Genomic DNA, 15,354 nt, shown 5'->3' with positions numbered 1-15,354 from the left:
CGAAAGAGAGATGCACCCTTCAGTACTAACATAATGTTGTCCCGCAAGTCAGCCCCGAGCACACCACTGTGCCACGTGCATATGCTCTACTACGCCATGTATCCCAAGGTCATTTATCGTGTCGCAATAACCTTGAGCCGCCGGAGCGTAATTGTGGCAGCCGTGATGTGGCGCAACGTGATCTGCGAATCCGTTCGGGACATTTCCCGCATTATAATACGGGAAATATGCCGAATGGATCGCACACCTAACCGTGAGTGGCTGAAGAAATTGGTTGAGGTTCAACTTTTGTGAATCTAGTTATCACGAGCGAAAGATGTTTTGCTCTCCTCAGCGGATTACCTGGCGTAACGTCATGTCTGCCACACTTTAGCTCTGGCGCTCAAAGGTCAATGCGACGCGACCTTGGGGAAATGGCGGAGCAGTGCTTTCGCTGTAAAGCTCCGCTGGGCCCCCACACATTCTAACACATACAAACATGTCACCTCACCCGCTTTACACCTGGAAGCAGGGCTGGGCAGTATCGAAGATACATGTATCTTCGATACTAAGATATTCTTTGGGTATCTTGTATCTGTATCGCAATACTTCTAGCAAGACGTGTATCAGTATCTGTATTTCCGATACATTGAAGAATGTATCGTGTATCTCAAGATGCAAAATACTGCGATTGCCCCACCACCGTGCGAAGCAATAAACGTTGGCTGAGCTCCGCTTCTCAAGCTGATACTGCTGCCACTAAGTCACCAGAATAAAACTGAAGGCCATGGCATTATCTTTCCGCCAGAGTTTTCCAGCGAGAATAGGCGATAAGCTCTGAGCGTCCCTATATATTGGTTGAGCAGAGTTACGCGGTGGAGCTCGCGTCGCCCAGCCGACCTTTTGTTTAATATTTTTTGTTTTAGTTTTGTCAGTGCCATGACACTTGGCACTTAGCCACTCTCCTGTGCCGCGTACTACAATACGTGCGGTGTCTTTCGCACACATGCTGAGGCCGCTGTAGTGTCATTGTCGAAGTTCCTCTTGTGTGGTGCTTCGTTACGAAGTCTGAAGAACGCAAGAATGGCGGGTTGCTTTGCCTCTCGTGGATTTCACACATGATTGTTAACACAAGTTCATTCTTAGCTGGCCTCTTTTTTCATCCGATACATTACCTATGTCGCTATTGTTTTTTTCTTCCGGTCTGCTTACTGCAATATGCCTTTAACGTGCTGCCAAGGTGAGCTCTCTCTTTTATTCTTACTTTTAACTGTCTGCGCCGTTTGTGCTACTGTTTACAAACTTATATTGCACTTGAATTTACTGTTATGTAAAAGTGATGTTGAGAACAAATATATAATAATCCGGACTCGCCTTGAGTATAGAGTAACGAAAATTCTCCTTACTACTAAGTAAAATGGCGAAATTGAGTTCGCATTATAATAACGTAAATTATTGGGAGCCATCATAAATACGTTCGCAGAGGTATTCGAGAAACATTGTTATACCAAATGCTCCGTTTTTCTCATGAGCGTCCCAAAGAGCCGTTTTACGCCATTTTCCATAGGCACTGAATTTAATTGTCGTAGCTATTAGGGGTTACCTGCCGCGGTGGTCTAGTGGTTGACTGCTGGCCTGTAGGTTGCGGTAGCCAGATTTCGATAGAGAGAAAATGGTATAGAGGCCCGTGTGCTTATGTGTAGGTTTTAGAACCCCAGGTGGTCATAAATTTCGAAGCCCTCCATACAGCGTCTCTCATAATCATATCCGTGGCTTTGGGACAATTATTATTAGCTCTTGGGGGTGCTTCCTGTATCGTGTTCCTGTATTGTGTTCCTGTATCGTACTTATTCGCTGTGTTTGATACGAAACCGCTTTTCTATTTTACTTAGATATATTTGTTTTCGTTGTTTCGGCTTCCCTAAATTATTTTACGGTTGCTAATCACCAGGTAATCGGATCTATAAGTGGCAATAGTGTGCATAGCGGCGGTGTCCTGCGGCACATTGCGCAACTATACAATACGTCTGAAACGTTTCTGGGCTGCACATCTCTTGGTGACGTACACCTGTCCGGTGATCCGTTATTGTTAAAACCCTAATATGTTTACCGGCAAGGCAGAACTCCACAGCGGTATTTGCACCATCGGGCGGAGGTTTCTTATCAAAGTTCATATGGTTAGTTGACAACCCGCTTGCTGGTCAGCAAGCAGAGCAGCGACTCCCATCAATTACAAAAGCTACAAGCAAGAACCGCTGTCAGCGCAATGTATAAAGTGCTATCATGTTAAGCAGCTAAAACAATGCCAATAAGTTGTTTCGGAATGAAACTGGTATACCTTGAGCAAGAAGTACAAAACTTTTGAGATACTAACAGATTTTTCATTCAAATGAAACAAAATTGGTCGCAGTTAATAAATTTTCAAGCAAACATTTATGTGCCTAGGCGTTTCGTGGAGCATTATATAGATATATAATAACACATTTGAGAATGTATCGAAGTATCTTAAGATACAATTGGAATGTATCGCAGCGAATACAATTAGTGTTGCGGTATCTTGTATCGTATCGCGATACCATTTCAAAGTATCTTTGCCTAGCCCTGCCTGGAAGAACTAAACCACTCACCCACGAGAGCTACGCCCTACACTGTGATGTGCTAGCCCACATAAAGTAAGCTTATGGGCACGGACATCTGGACTTGGCACCAGAACTTGAGACTCCCACCTGGACTCGGACGGCGACGACTCGTATTAAACGTCACTTGAAAAAAGTTTCTCGTTATCTCCCTTTACGTGGGATTACGATGTTCTGCTGCTCAAGAAATGTGTGGAGGTTTCGAAGCAATGCCACGACGACAGCTGCATTCCAAACGCATATGGAATGCAAAACTGGGCTTCTGGTCAAGGTTCAGGATCCAGCAGTTGGTCAAAGCTGGTCTGGAACATTCCGCTATGGCTTAACGTGCGTCGTCGGGCCAAAATTGCGTAGAATTTTTGAAAAAATTAGATATCATTTGCCTAAACGTCAAACGAAGCATTCAAGTACAATCTATGTTTGGGATACCGGTAATTTTGTTTATGCTACGGTGGTTAAGAAGGCAGCCCGGAAAAAAAGCAAGATGCCTCTTAAGTGATCCGAGAGTTTGAAAAAATTGCATCTATGCTATCTTTTGCTTTATATATGTTGGTTTCACATGGTATTTTGTTTATTTAAAACCAAACGTCTCTGTTCTACTTCTCCCTCATATCATGACTCTCATACGAGGAACATCATACGAAGAATCGCAGTTCAGGCATTTTTGTCCTGACGACCGCCAGCTTAGCAAACTTCCGTTCCAGCTGTATGTTCCAACATGCGTCGAATTGTCTTACTAGCGAACAGCATTTTTTTAAAGGGCGTTTCAGGCCGGGCCGAACGAAACGTCGTTCGGTGAGGAACATGCATTATCCTATATAAGGTAACAAGTACTCCTCGTGAAATCCAAGGCCTGTCGGCAACCCGTCTGGCTGAGAAAAAGCACATTGAAGAATAAGAAAACTGCACGCCGACCAAAAGAAGTGAAAATTTAATGACGTTTCGGCTCCTGGGGAGCCCTTTTCACAATAAACACCCGTGAAACATGCAAAGCGTGTTTGAGTACGCTTCAGGACGTGACGCAATCGGCGCGTATACTTCAATGGCACATGGCGTAGCCAGGGGGGGATATGGGGGGGGGGGGGGGGCAGGTGTTAAAGCCCCTGCCTGCCTCCCCTCCGAAATGTTTCAATTTCAATTTCAGGTGTGTTGATATACACGCACACATACAAACACACGAACATACATAAAAAGGGTTGATTACCATCCACCCCCCTTTCTTGAAAAAGGGCTACGCCCCTTTTCGGGAAGGGGGGGGGGAGGGACACTTCCCCCAATGGAAATGATGGGACACTTCCCATGATTTCTCATCCGACGATAAGCTACGCCCCTTATCGTCGGAAGTGTCCCATCATTTCTATTCAGAATGTGCGTCGTGGTCTGGATAAAATGGCTGATTGGGCGAGTTGGTGATTCATCATACTTTAAATACGAGCGCGTAACTTAAACAGGTACTTCCGAAGGCAAGGACAAGCGCATACCTACCAACTAAAAGTTTATTTCGAAAGCACTGACGGTATATATACCGACAGATAAATGTTCCGTAAGAACAGCCGATAAGAGAACGCAACGAAGAATATACAAATGATAAAAATTAAAAAAAATAAAAATATAACTGCCACACATTACCAAAGCCTGCATTGCATTGCAAAAAAAGATTACACCATCTCCCGCTAAAGGGAACCATGTGGGGAATGCGAAGCAGCGCATGGGTCGACTTAATGTTCCATTCATCACGGGCACCTTGCCCGATAGTAACGCGTCCTTGCAAGTGGAGCACACACTGTAGTTGCTGTTGCTGTTACTCGTCCCGAACACTGTTGTTGGAGCACGCCTCGCGGTTCATCGCGCAGTCTGCAGAATCTCGTTCCCCGACGCGAATCACGTGATTGCTCAGAGAGATTAAGGCTGTTTCACATGCCGCGATTGCAGCGAAGAAAATCGCTCGGTTCGCTCTATTCGCTCTGTTCGCAACCGCCGGTAATGGCGGTTTTGTTTGACACGGACTGCGAACGGTCTGCGATTTTCTCTCTGCGACTGGCGCGGCGCGCTAAGTTTCTTGCTGCCGTTGTTTGTGGCAGACATGGCATAATTTTCGAATGTATGTATCAATGTGTGCGTTATGATATTCTTAACTTTTCGTCACCGGTAGCGAAGAGCACGCGCGTTTTGTCATTTAAAAGCACTTTCCAATCTAAACTCACTTGAGAATACGAAACAACGGCCATAACCAAAACAAACCTGTCGGCGCAGTTTCGACGGCTCGGCAGGGTTGGCGCAATTTCGACGGGTCTCGACTGAAAAATCGCTCCGCCGCTGCGAACAGAGCGAAAAATTTCCAACATGTTGGTCGCTCGCAGCTGACCGCTGCGGCGAGAGCGATCGGCCGTTTTTTTTTTTTTTTCGCTGCGAGCGAATTCGCAGCCTGAAAATAGCTCTGTTTTGTGCCAAGTGAAACGGCCTTTACACAGGCCCGAACGCGCCTCTTACCCAGCTCTTTAACAGGCCCGAACAGAGGCCCGAACGCGAACCGATATACATATTTGCAATCGCAGCCACCGCAAGTTATGACGTAGACCACACCAGAGAAATTTGCATGTGGCAGCTTATCTTTTAGGTTGACTAAAGCGCTCTTTAGTTTACGTGTTGGCACATGAGCAATACTGCTCGTCTGAAAGAAAGAAAACTGTCGCAAACTGACGTAGCCAAGCAACACGCGCTTGCTTTAACACGGATTACAATACTTGCTGATTTCAGGTACTTCAGTGGCACTTTATAGTTGCTTTCTGCACTCTCGAAGCACATGTCCAAGGTCCTAGAATCTTGCCTACAGAAAATGGTCAGTCTGCGCGACGGCCTGTAGACTGGATGTGCTCCCCAAGTGTGCTCGTGATTGTGTCTATCCCTCTTCTCTTCTCTTCTTCTGTCTCTCTTTCGCCCACTTATCCCTCTCCCCCAGTGCAGGGTAGCAAACCGAACTTGCGTCTGGTTAACCTACCTGTCTTTCCTTGCTTCTCGCTCTCTCTATCACAATACTTGCTGGCATTTTACGACCACAAAGACATGACAATATCACCAATCATCACAGCTTCCTCATGCAGTCTCGATATACGTGCTCACTGAGTAACGTAGAAACATTTATGATACACATACCAGGTCATTGAGCCATCTGTTGCCTATTTATGAGCCGCCTTCGTCAATGAAGGCTTTCTGTAAGCGGCAAATAAATAGCAGGCGCGTATAAAACTATAGGCATGAAACAAACAAGCTGTGTTATAAATGCGAAACTGACTCGAAAACCTATGAGTTCACGACCGGCAGGTAACAAAAAAAAAAAAAGCGAAGCCAGCTGAGTTACTCTGTTGTACACACCTGCCTCGCACATGTGGCATCGCGTCAGGGCTTTGTACGCGGCCTTCTCTTCGCTGCAATGTCGGAACACTACGCCATTCAGGTCATTGCGGTTCATCATTCGTTCCGACTGCTCTCTTTTTCGACCAACGCATAGTCCACCTCCAAGCGCGACAGTGGCAGGCCATTGGATGCACTGTTACAGCGACGTAAAAACGATACCGCTCTGACATCCTATATTCGGCATAATGATCACGAACAAGCATTGATTCGAGGACGCCACCGAGGGCTCGGTATTCTGCCCACTGTTGATTCCACAACGAACAACGTCCACATACACCGACTCTACGATCGACCTTGGACCTAAATCTGGAGTCCTGGAGGCTGCCTGACCCCACCCCTCGTTCAGCCTCGGGAAGCCGCTTGAACGATTCTGCAGTACCTCAAGACAACGGACTTGTGAACCTCGTACTCGTCTCCGCACGTTTCTATCGGGCTGGTTTGCGCCGTCATTTTGAAGCATAACTGGACAACACCTATATCCCGCTTGTCAAATCAGCGCAGAGCATCGAATGCCCAAGGCTCCTGCCAACCAATCAAGAGCGAGAGCTGGTCACAGTTTCTAGATTAGAAAGAAGAGTTCGCCAACTCCAAGCCACCGATTCTTTGGCACAGCTTATAAGAGGTTGACACCATGTGGAAGGGCGAGAGAGGTGGACTTCAGCGGATCGCTTCTTTTGGTTAGCTGTTTTGGTTGACTGGTGTGACTGATAAGATTTAGTCACAGTCGGTGAAATAGAATACAGGTAATCAGACTTCCTCCTTTTTTTCCTTCTGTCTTAGTCAAAGGTTGCCGATGTCGCCAGGGCGAGGTGTCCGCCCGAATCTTCCGCTCTTAGTCAGGACGTTAGCGATCGGTGCAGCTATCGCCAGCGGAAGTTGCTACGCGGGAAAACGCTGCTTGAGCGTCCTGATGGACGTCGACACCGGCACTGATGACGCCATGGCGATCGCGCTTGCCGCGAGCATCCCCAACGTATGCATCGAAGCCATTACCGTCGCCGCAGGGAACGTGAACGTGTCCACCGCTTACGACAATACGCTGGAAGTGCTGAGCGTTTTGAACCGGACGAACGTGAGTTGTTCAGGACTTCACTGCGTTTGCAGCGTATGACTCGAGAAGAGCCAGAAGGAAGTACGACCGCATGATTCGTACACAAACTCCTGGTTTAGCTGGGCCGGTGACCGTGTCTTTACGGTTCCCCGGCATTTTTCTACATGTACTAATAAACTTACACTGGGCTATGATAATAATAATGATAATAATTTGGGGGGTTTTAAGTGCCAAAACCACGATATGTTTATGAGGAACGCCGTAGTAGAGCGCTACAGAAATTTAGACGATCTGGTGTTCTTTAACAGGCACTGACATCGCACAGTGCGCAAGCCTCTAGCATTATGCCTCCATCAAAATGCAACCGACGCGGCCAGGATATCGAGCCCGCGACTTTCGGGTCAGCGCCCGAGCACCGTAAGGGCTATACCACCGCGGCGGGCTGGGCTGTATTAATGCAGCTTCTTGATTACCTACGGCGGCAGGCGTACTTGGAACTATGGGTGGCGAAAATTTTTTACGTACCGGACCTTGAGAATGTGTGTATACTCGCGCTACTTACAGTTGAAGTTTTAGCCGTTGTCGCTCATCATTATAGTATAAAAGTACGTACTTTTAGGAGCTCGCCACTAGCCTATAAAACTTCCATGTGCTAAATAATGCGTCAAGGGTATACCAGTTCCGAAAAATGTAATGTGATCAAAGAATGTTCCAGGATGTTCACCGTTTCCCACCATGGTCATGAGTGGCATTACAGCTAAGACATCGTAATACAGTTACAAACTTGTTCAAAGAAGTGACGTGCCCCGCCACGGTGGTCTAGTGGTTATGGCACTCGACTGCTGACCCGAAGGTCGCGGAATCGAATCCCGGCCGCGGCGGCTGCATTTTCGATGGAGGCGAAAATGTTTGAGGCCCGTGTACTTAGATTTAGGTGCACGTTAAAGAACCCCAGGTGGTCGAAATTTCCGAAGCCCTCCACTACGGCGTCTCTCATAATCATATCGTGGTTTTGGGACGTTAAACCCGAGATATTATTATTAAAGAAGTGACGAGGAAGCCCACACAAAGGGATAGGGGAAATTAAAAGAGAAAGGCACAGATGAACATGGTTAACTTGTGCTCGTACACAAACAGTTTGTACAGCGCAGTCAAAGGCCCTCTCCCACATCGTCGTACAACTCAGACGTTTGCAAAAAAGCATAGACGCATTTTTCCTTCCTCTGGACTCGATCCGGAATTCAGCAAAATTTACAGTAATGTATAAAACTGGAATAGAAATCATGTTTATTTTCAGCACGCATGTCACAAGGTTGCAATTTACAATCACAGGGTACAACCAAAAAGCCCATTTGAGATCAAAACTGCCATGTCGGCCTTCAGATAAGAAATTACAAGAAAAGTAGGGAGGGAGGGAGGGGCCAGACGTTATTCCGTGGGCCGCATAACACTGCCCAGGGTCCGCAGGTTGCCGACCCCTGCTCTATAGCATACCTTGAGTCAAATAATACCTTTAGCACTGTGCTGTCCTGCGTTTCTTTGTCGATGGAAGCACCCTGGTCAAATCGCTTATTAAGTGCTTAAGACGAACCTAAAACAAAAACTTCAGAAGCGCTTGCCCTATCGGGAAAATAGGGGGCAGGCTAAGCTTTGCGTCTGCGTGCCTGACGTGCTCCCTTCCTTCCCTCTTTTCTTTCTTCCTTCCTTCTTTCTTTCGCAGTGCTCCCTCCTGACTGTTTCCTTCCTCCATGTCGGTATTTGGACCTTCACCCAAGTGCTTAGCGGAGCGACACTTCAGTTGCTACAAGCAAAAACGACGGCCATGCGTTCATATCCAGGCAACAATGAAACGTGGCAACGGGAAATGACAAGTCACCTCGATAAAAGAGCAGATTGCCATATCAGAAACGGCCGATCGCCGACAAGGCCACGATTGAGAGAGAATCAGTCATTGGAAACACGCATGCGACTTACAAACCCGCATGAGACCGGCACAGCTTCGAGGGCCGCATATCTTATACGCTCGCCTGCGCCGGATTTTTCGCGTATGGCGCCGCCAGTGAACTGAGTTACAAAAGCTTCGCTTAAAACAAAAAGAAATCAGATGAAACTTTAATGTCATCCCAGGCTTATAATTTAGTATGTGATATAGTATATAACCCTATGTAGACTTTTGAAATGCAAAGAACACTCGTGTACTTAGATTTGTGTGCATATTAAAGAACCCCGTGTGGTCGAAATTTCGGGAGACCCTCCCCCCCTATGCCGCCTCTCATAATCGAATCGTGGTTTCGGGACGTCAAACCCCAACAATTATTATTAGGTAGTATTTTATTCTTATTGTTCCTCTTTCTTTACTCCCTCGTCTATATTGGTGACGCAAACCTGTACTGAGAACTAGCGGTCTACCGGTAGAGTCTATACTAAGCGTTTAACGTAAAACGTAGTACTCATAGCAAAACGAGGTCAAACGCCTTGTCAATTACCTTGCCCGACAAAGTGTGATGTAAAATGACGGATGTATGGATGACGCACATATAGCGATATAAAATATTAAAAAAAAGTTATGATATCGGTCCTTCGCCAACTTCTGAGTTCATATTGTTTTATAGCTTGGTGAAAGGGCGTACATATCCGTTGATAAAACAATGCCATTGTGTGTACGCAGGGAGGGGGAGGGGGATTACACAATATCTGCCTAGTGGAATTCGAAAAATGCGAACTTGTTCGTTGAGAGGTGGTTACGATTGTACCTTGATGAAGGTCATGGGGACGAAGTGGATTAAAGAGGTCGATGTGCACATTATAATAAAAAAGGCTGTCGATACCCTTAGATCTGAACGCATAGCAGCTGTGTTCAACATTTTGTCGACGTAGCGGACTGCCCGCCCGACGTATACGTTACTGCATTACAACTAATTAATTAATTAATTAATTAATTAATTAATTAATTAATTAATTAATTAATTAATTAATTAATTAATTCAGTCGTTTCAAAACGAGGCCAAATTAAGTATAGGGATTGTCGGGCGGGGTTATTGCGAAGGAGGTAGTGGTGCGCAAGGTCCTAAGGTCAGACCGATCATGACCGACTCTGAGAATAACGATATCAGACGGGTTAACATTAAAAAAGAAAGCTCTTTCCGCAAGGACCAAAGTCATGTTGTCCTATGCTTTGCGTATCGTACGGCACTGAAGTCACTCCCTTCAAGATCTCATTTTGGAAATACCTCACGCTTGAATGTCTTTATACTATGCGTAATTATAAAATTTCGCTAGACCATCAATGGGTTCATGACTGGCTGTGCAGTACACACACGGACAAAGGAAGAAAGGGACACCACGGGCGCATTTCTTTGTTCATGTGTGTGTTGCGCAGTCAGTCATTAATTAGTCCCAACTCGCCCAAATCTCAGTACTGTTGCAACAAAAATTAGGGGACCCTTAAGCTTCGCCTTTAAGAGTTGAACGCAATAGCGAAATCCGGCCCCTAGTGCGCACTTCAACCACTAAGTGCATACTTATTAATGTGTATTGTTACAGACACACGCACACAGACACACACGTGCGCGCGCGCGCGAATGGTACAAGTTTTTGATCTAAAGCAAGTGTCGCATGGCCTCCAAGATATACGCCGCGAGCTTGCCATCTCGGAGGCCATAAAGAGTCTCACAATGCCTCACAGATGGCAGCACATTATCTAGCGTTTGCTGTTTGCTTGATCAACGCCTCCTCTGGAAAGTCGGCAGCGGCTTGATATGTTTTCCGCTAAATGGACATAGTTGTCCATTTTTAGAGCTGTTTGAAAATTCGTGTGTGTTTTTAGCGGCGATGGCTGCACTATCCCGGCCTTTTTCGACGTAGTTTGATGGCCTCCCTAATGCGCCTACAAATCGCCGAATGGGCTCGTTTTCGTCGTGACACCTGTCGAACAAAATCCGTTAAGGAGACTCCTTCCACTACATGGCACTTATGTAGGTTTTTTTTTTTTCCAAAGCAGCTGTAAGTAACATCGTGGCTTTGTGGTAGAACACCTGCTTGCCACGCGACCGGCCCGGGTTCGATCCTCAATGGGGCCGAAAATTTTGTTCTTTATTTATTTGCTTCTTTCTCGATTTTTCGCTCATGGGCGATTTTTCGCTCACAACCAACGGTGCCGACGCCGGAATTTCTGCGACACGAGCTCTCTAACGCTATTGCGTTAATAGGCGGCTTGCAAGCTCGTACTCTTCGGCAAGCACATGGTCTTGAAGATAACATCCAGTGCACTTGTACATAGTGTAGGAGCTGAACGGTTATAACTAAGAACACACTACATACAGAGTTCTCTAAGACAGAAGAAACTCGGACTGCGTTTGATGAATGCGGCTTCCTTGCAGATTCCGGTCTACATGGGCGCAGACCAACCGATCGGCAACCACCAGAACTCCATCAGCGGCTACTACACAAGCGGCTACCCGAATGAACAACCAGAGCATGGATACCTGAAGATGGTGGAGCTCGTCAAGAAAAGGCTTGTGCAGACGCTGGTAATATTGGCGCCTTTGACTAACGTGGCGACTGCGCTGCTCGTTGAGCCGAGCTTCCTGGGCAACGTCGAACACGTCTACGTTATGGGAGGTAACCTTTATGGTAAGAGGCCGTCAATGTTCTAATTTTGCTTCATTTACTGTGATGCGTCACTTCTTTAAGTAATGTTTTTCAAGAGGTGCTTACAATGGAGTTGTTCGTGTAAACCCAGCGCGCACACTGGTGGACAGTGGATTTAAGCTTAAATATTCCGGGTAACAATGGCAGATTTAAGGGATGTGATTTGGAAAGTGCTCAATAATATTGCACCCGCTGGTTTCTGAGAAAACGGATACTTTGTTGGACACGCACCACTACAGGGTCATTGATGACAACAGCAACAACAACAATAAGAAAAAGTGTTTTGTAAATTGGGAATGTCACCAAATGTCCCTCCGGTGTCACTCCGTTGACGGGTGATGCGCCCTGTGGACGTCACTCGGGCGTCACTCCGGTATCCTTCCGGCGTCACTCTGGTGCCACTTCGATGACAGTTGACATGCCCTGTGTGCGATTTCTCGGCCAGCGTCGAGAGAAGCTTCGTTCCCTGCAAGGCCCTAAAGGACCAAGGTCCAGAGTTCACTTGGTGGCGACGAGATCGACATGCGCTTGAGAGCATGCAATTTGCTTGCGGTGAGATGAGGTTCCTGATGAAGTTGCAGATAAAAGCCTCGCAGCCGCTGACGACGCAACATGAAGCTTCCATCGCTTTAGCCTACACAACGACTTCGATTCAACAGAGAGTAGCGCATGAAAACGAACCTCCTCAAATGAAGTAGTCAAAGGGCTTCAGCGTCGTTTCACAAAGGTTCCGGTGATCTTGAGTAATTTAATAATATCCCTACGTGTAATCCACTGTTCGTGCTTCAGCAGAAGTAGATAGATAGATAGATAGATAGATAGATAGATAGATAGATAGATAGATAGATAGATAGATAGATAGATAGATAGATAGATAGATAGATAGATAGATAGATAGATAGATAGATAGATAGATAGATAGATAGATAGATAGATAGATAGATAGATAGATAGATAGATAGATAGATAGATAGATAGATAGATAGATAGATAGATAGATAGATAGATAGATAGATAGATAGATAGATAGATAGATAGATAGATAGATAGATAGATAGATAGATAGATAGATAGATAGATAGATAGATAGATAGATAGATAGATAGATAGATAGATAGATAGATAGATAGATAGATAGATAGATAGATAGATAGATAGATAGATAGATAGATAGATAGATAGATAGATAGATTCTTTTGTTCGGTCAGTTGCATCAGGATGGGTAGTAGGTTTAGCGGAGCAATATTCCTGATGGAGAATTTAAGAGCAGCGGTACCTGGTACAGACCAAGAAATAACAAGAAAAAAATAACACGCGAAGATGACAACTCACACTGTACCGTTCTATGTGTATGCGTGAGTGTGAACTCTTGCGTTTTTTTAACCTCTTTTGCCGACATATCCAATAACAAAACTATAGAATAGAGCATTAGTGCCTATTCCGCTGGTGGCTAGCTGTCCTCGGTAACTATAAAGTTTCGAGTTTTTAATTATACAGGTCATGTGTCAATAGGAAGCTGAACAGTAAGAAGTGAGAGCTCTAATGCTGCTGGACGAAATACTGTGCTGCAGCAGTTTGATCAACCAAAACTTCGTTTCGTGCAGGCAGGGGAAACACACTACCGGGAGCCGAGTTCAACTTCTTCACAGACCCTGAAGCCGCTAAGGCTTTCTTCGAGAGGTTCACGTGTCCCGTCACCATCGTTCCTTGGGAGGCCTGCCTCCAGGCTAGGGTGCCGTGGGTTAGTATCGGAAATGCCTAATAACATACACGTCGTAATTTTAAGTGAGAATGATGGTGACGAGGGTGGCGATGCGGGCTTGTTGGTTGGTGTGTGTACGTCTCTTCCTTCTGTCCGTGTCCTCGTATGCGCTCAACTCATTCAAAGAGAATGATGGTGTGCCTAAAGAGCAGTACACTAATTGCAGCGATCCGACTGGCTTCTTTGTGCAGTACCAAGGCTTTTTGTGACTTTCGACCACATTTTATTAGTACAAATCCTATTCAAATCACGAAAACAATGCTCGATTCTGTCACTATATTTAACGGTAATTCCGTTTCCACCAGCCATCGGTCACACGTTCTCGCCGGTTGTCAGTCCCTTTAAATAAGCTGTCAAATACAGGTCCCCTTGTGGGAAACTATGCCACCAGATTCATTCCTTATTCGAAGACTTTCGCCACGTCAAGCTTCAGCTTTTCACTAATATGTTATATTGTTTGGAATACAACGCAAACGTAACACGCGGTCTTGAACATATTCATGCAGGACACGTACTGCAGCGTCGCGAGCAAGAGCGGTCGACTCAAGGAGTTTCTGCGGAACCTGACTGCCGACAGATACCCGTATTGCCCGAGAGGAGTAGGCGGGCTTGGTGGCGGAGTCTTCGTCGGCGACTTCCTTGCATTCTTAGCCGCAGTGGCTCCCGAGAGCGTCGCAAAGACCCTAGTGCACCGCGTAGATATTGAGTTGGCCGGCGTCTACACCAGGGGCCAACTGGTCCATGCCTGGGAACCCCGGATGCTTCCGCACGTGAAAAGAAACGTCACTATCGTTGAACGTTTTGACGTAAGTGTAGTCGCAAAGTACTTCAGAGACACATTCGACCCGCCAGAACATACAGATTGACAGATATAGTCCATCGCAAAGTCTTGCAAAGGAGGCTGATCTAATCCTGTGCAGCGAGGTCCTGCCTTCAGAAATATGGCACAGCAAAACGCGTTCTGGAGAAAGAGGGCTTGGACCGCTGAACTATATGACAACACCTCACGATAAACTCAATAAGCAACAAGCGCGGGACTGGCGTCGTGTACAAACCAACACATATCCTCATTTACACAAACTACACGCAATATATCCAAACACATACACGGACGTATGTCCCTGTTGTGGAGGCACTCCAACACTATACCGCATATAACGTACATCTGCCCGGAGAGACCAGCCTAGAGGTCGAGTCTGGCAATACACGAAAAATACGAACGTGAACGTGGGAGGCGCGACTTGCCCTGGGAAGCCAGCTGGCGACTCTGGGTCAGGCCCAGCGAGCCTGTGTGGCCGGTGGGGCCTTGGAAGAGAGGATCCCACCCCGGTAATCCACCTACTGCTCTGTGTTAATAAAGTTTGTTTTCTCTGTATGCGTACGGCGACATGCTTTGATAGCGTGGCACGTTATTTGATATCTCACTGAACTTTGATGTGACGTTTTCTGGCTATCTCGTCGACCAATGTAAGCGGATACTGGACACTGTAATGAAGGGTTATGAAAAGGGCCAATTTAAGCGCTACTTGTTAAGTACCTGAAAGCCGAAATCAGAAAGTGCATGCGTGTGGTCACGCACATCCCGATTAGCAGGCCATCGATAAGACATATCGAAAACGTGAAATGTTTACTCCGTGGCACTCGCCGGCTTGTTCTTAATGCTCTAAAAACAAATGCGACTGAACAGCAACTGTGAGCGGGCTGCGAAATGTACACAACAGCTGCAGGCAGGACAGCACTGGCCTTGACATCACTACCAGAGAGCGACGTATTCTGCTGTAGGTTTCATTGTACGTAAGCTCCATTATAGCTCATTTTCCCTTGTCACCCCCCCCCCTGTGTAGCTTTCAGCGCACTCACTC

The 15,354-nt window shown here is 46.3% G+C and overlaps 1 protein-coding gene across 1 annotated transcript; it reads left to right on the top strand.

Annotated features, from left to right (window-relative positions):
* The first annotated feature begins 6,939 nt into the window (after positions 1 to 6,939).
* On the top strand, positions 6,940 to 14,822 carry LOC119389256 (pyrimidine-specific ribonucleoside hydrolase RihA). The gene is made up of 4 exons (XM_037656461.1): positions 6,940 to 7,101; positions 11,460 to 11,712; positions 13,335 to 13,471; positions 13,999 to 14,822. The coding sequence occupies exons 1-4, from the start codon at positions 6,940 to 6,942 to the stop codon at positions 14,356 to 14,358; spliced, it is 912 nt and encodes a 303-aa protein (XP_037512389.1). The 3' UTR covers positions 14,359 to 14,822.
* The last annotated feature ends 532 nt before the right edge of the window (positions 14,823 to 15,354 follow it).

This window comes from Rhipicephalus sanguineus, chromosome 4 (assembly GCF_013339695.2).
Source record: "Rhipicephalus sanguineus isolate Rsan-2018 chromosome 4, BIME_Rsan_1.4, whole genome shotgun sequence".
NCBI lineage: Eukaryota > Metazoa > Arthropoda > Arachnida > Ixodida > Ixodidae > Rhipicephalus > Rhipicephalus sanguineus.
Note: the sequence above shows the minus strand (reverse complement) of the source record. Positions and strands in the feature narration are given on the sequence as shown.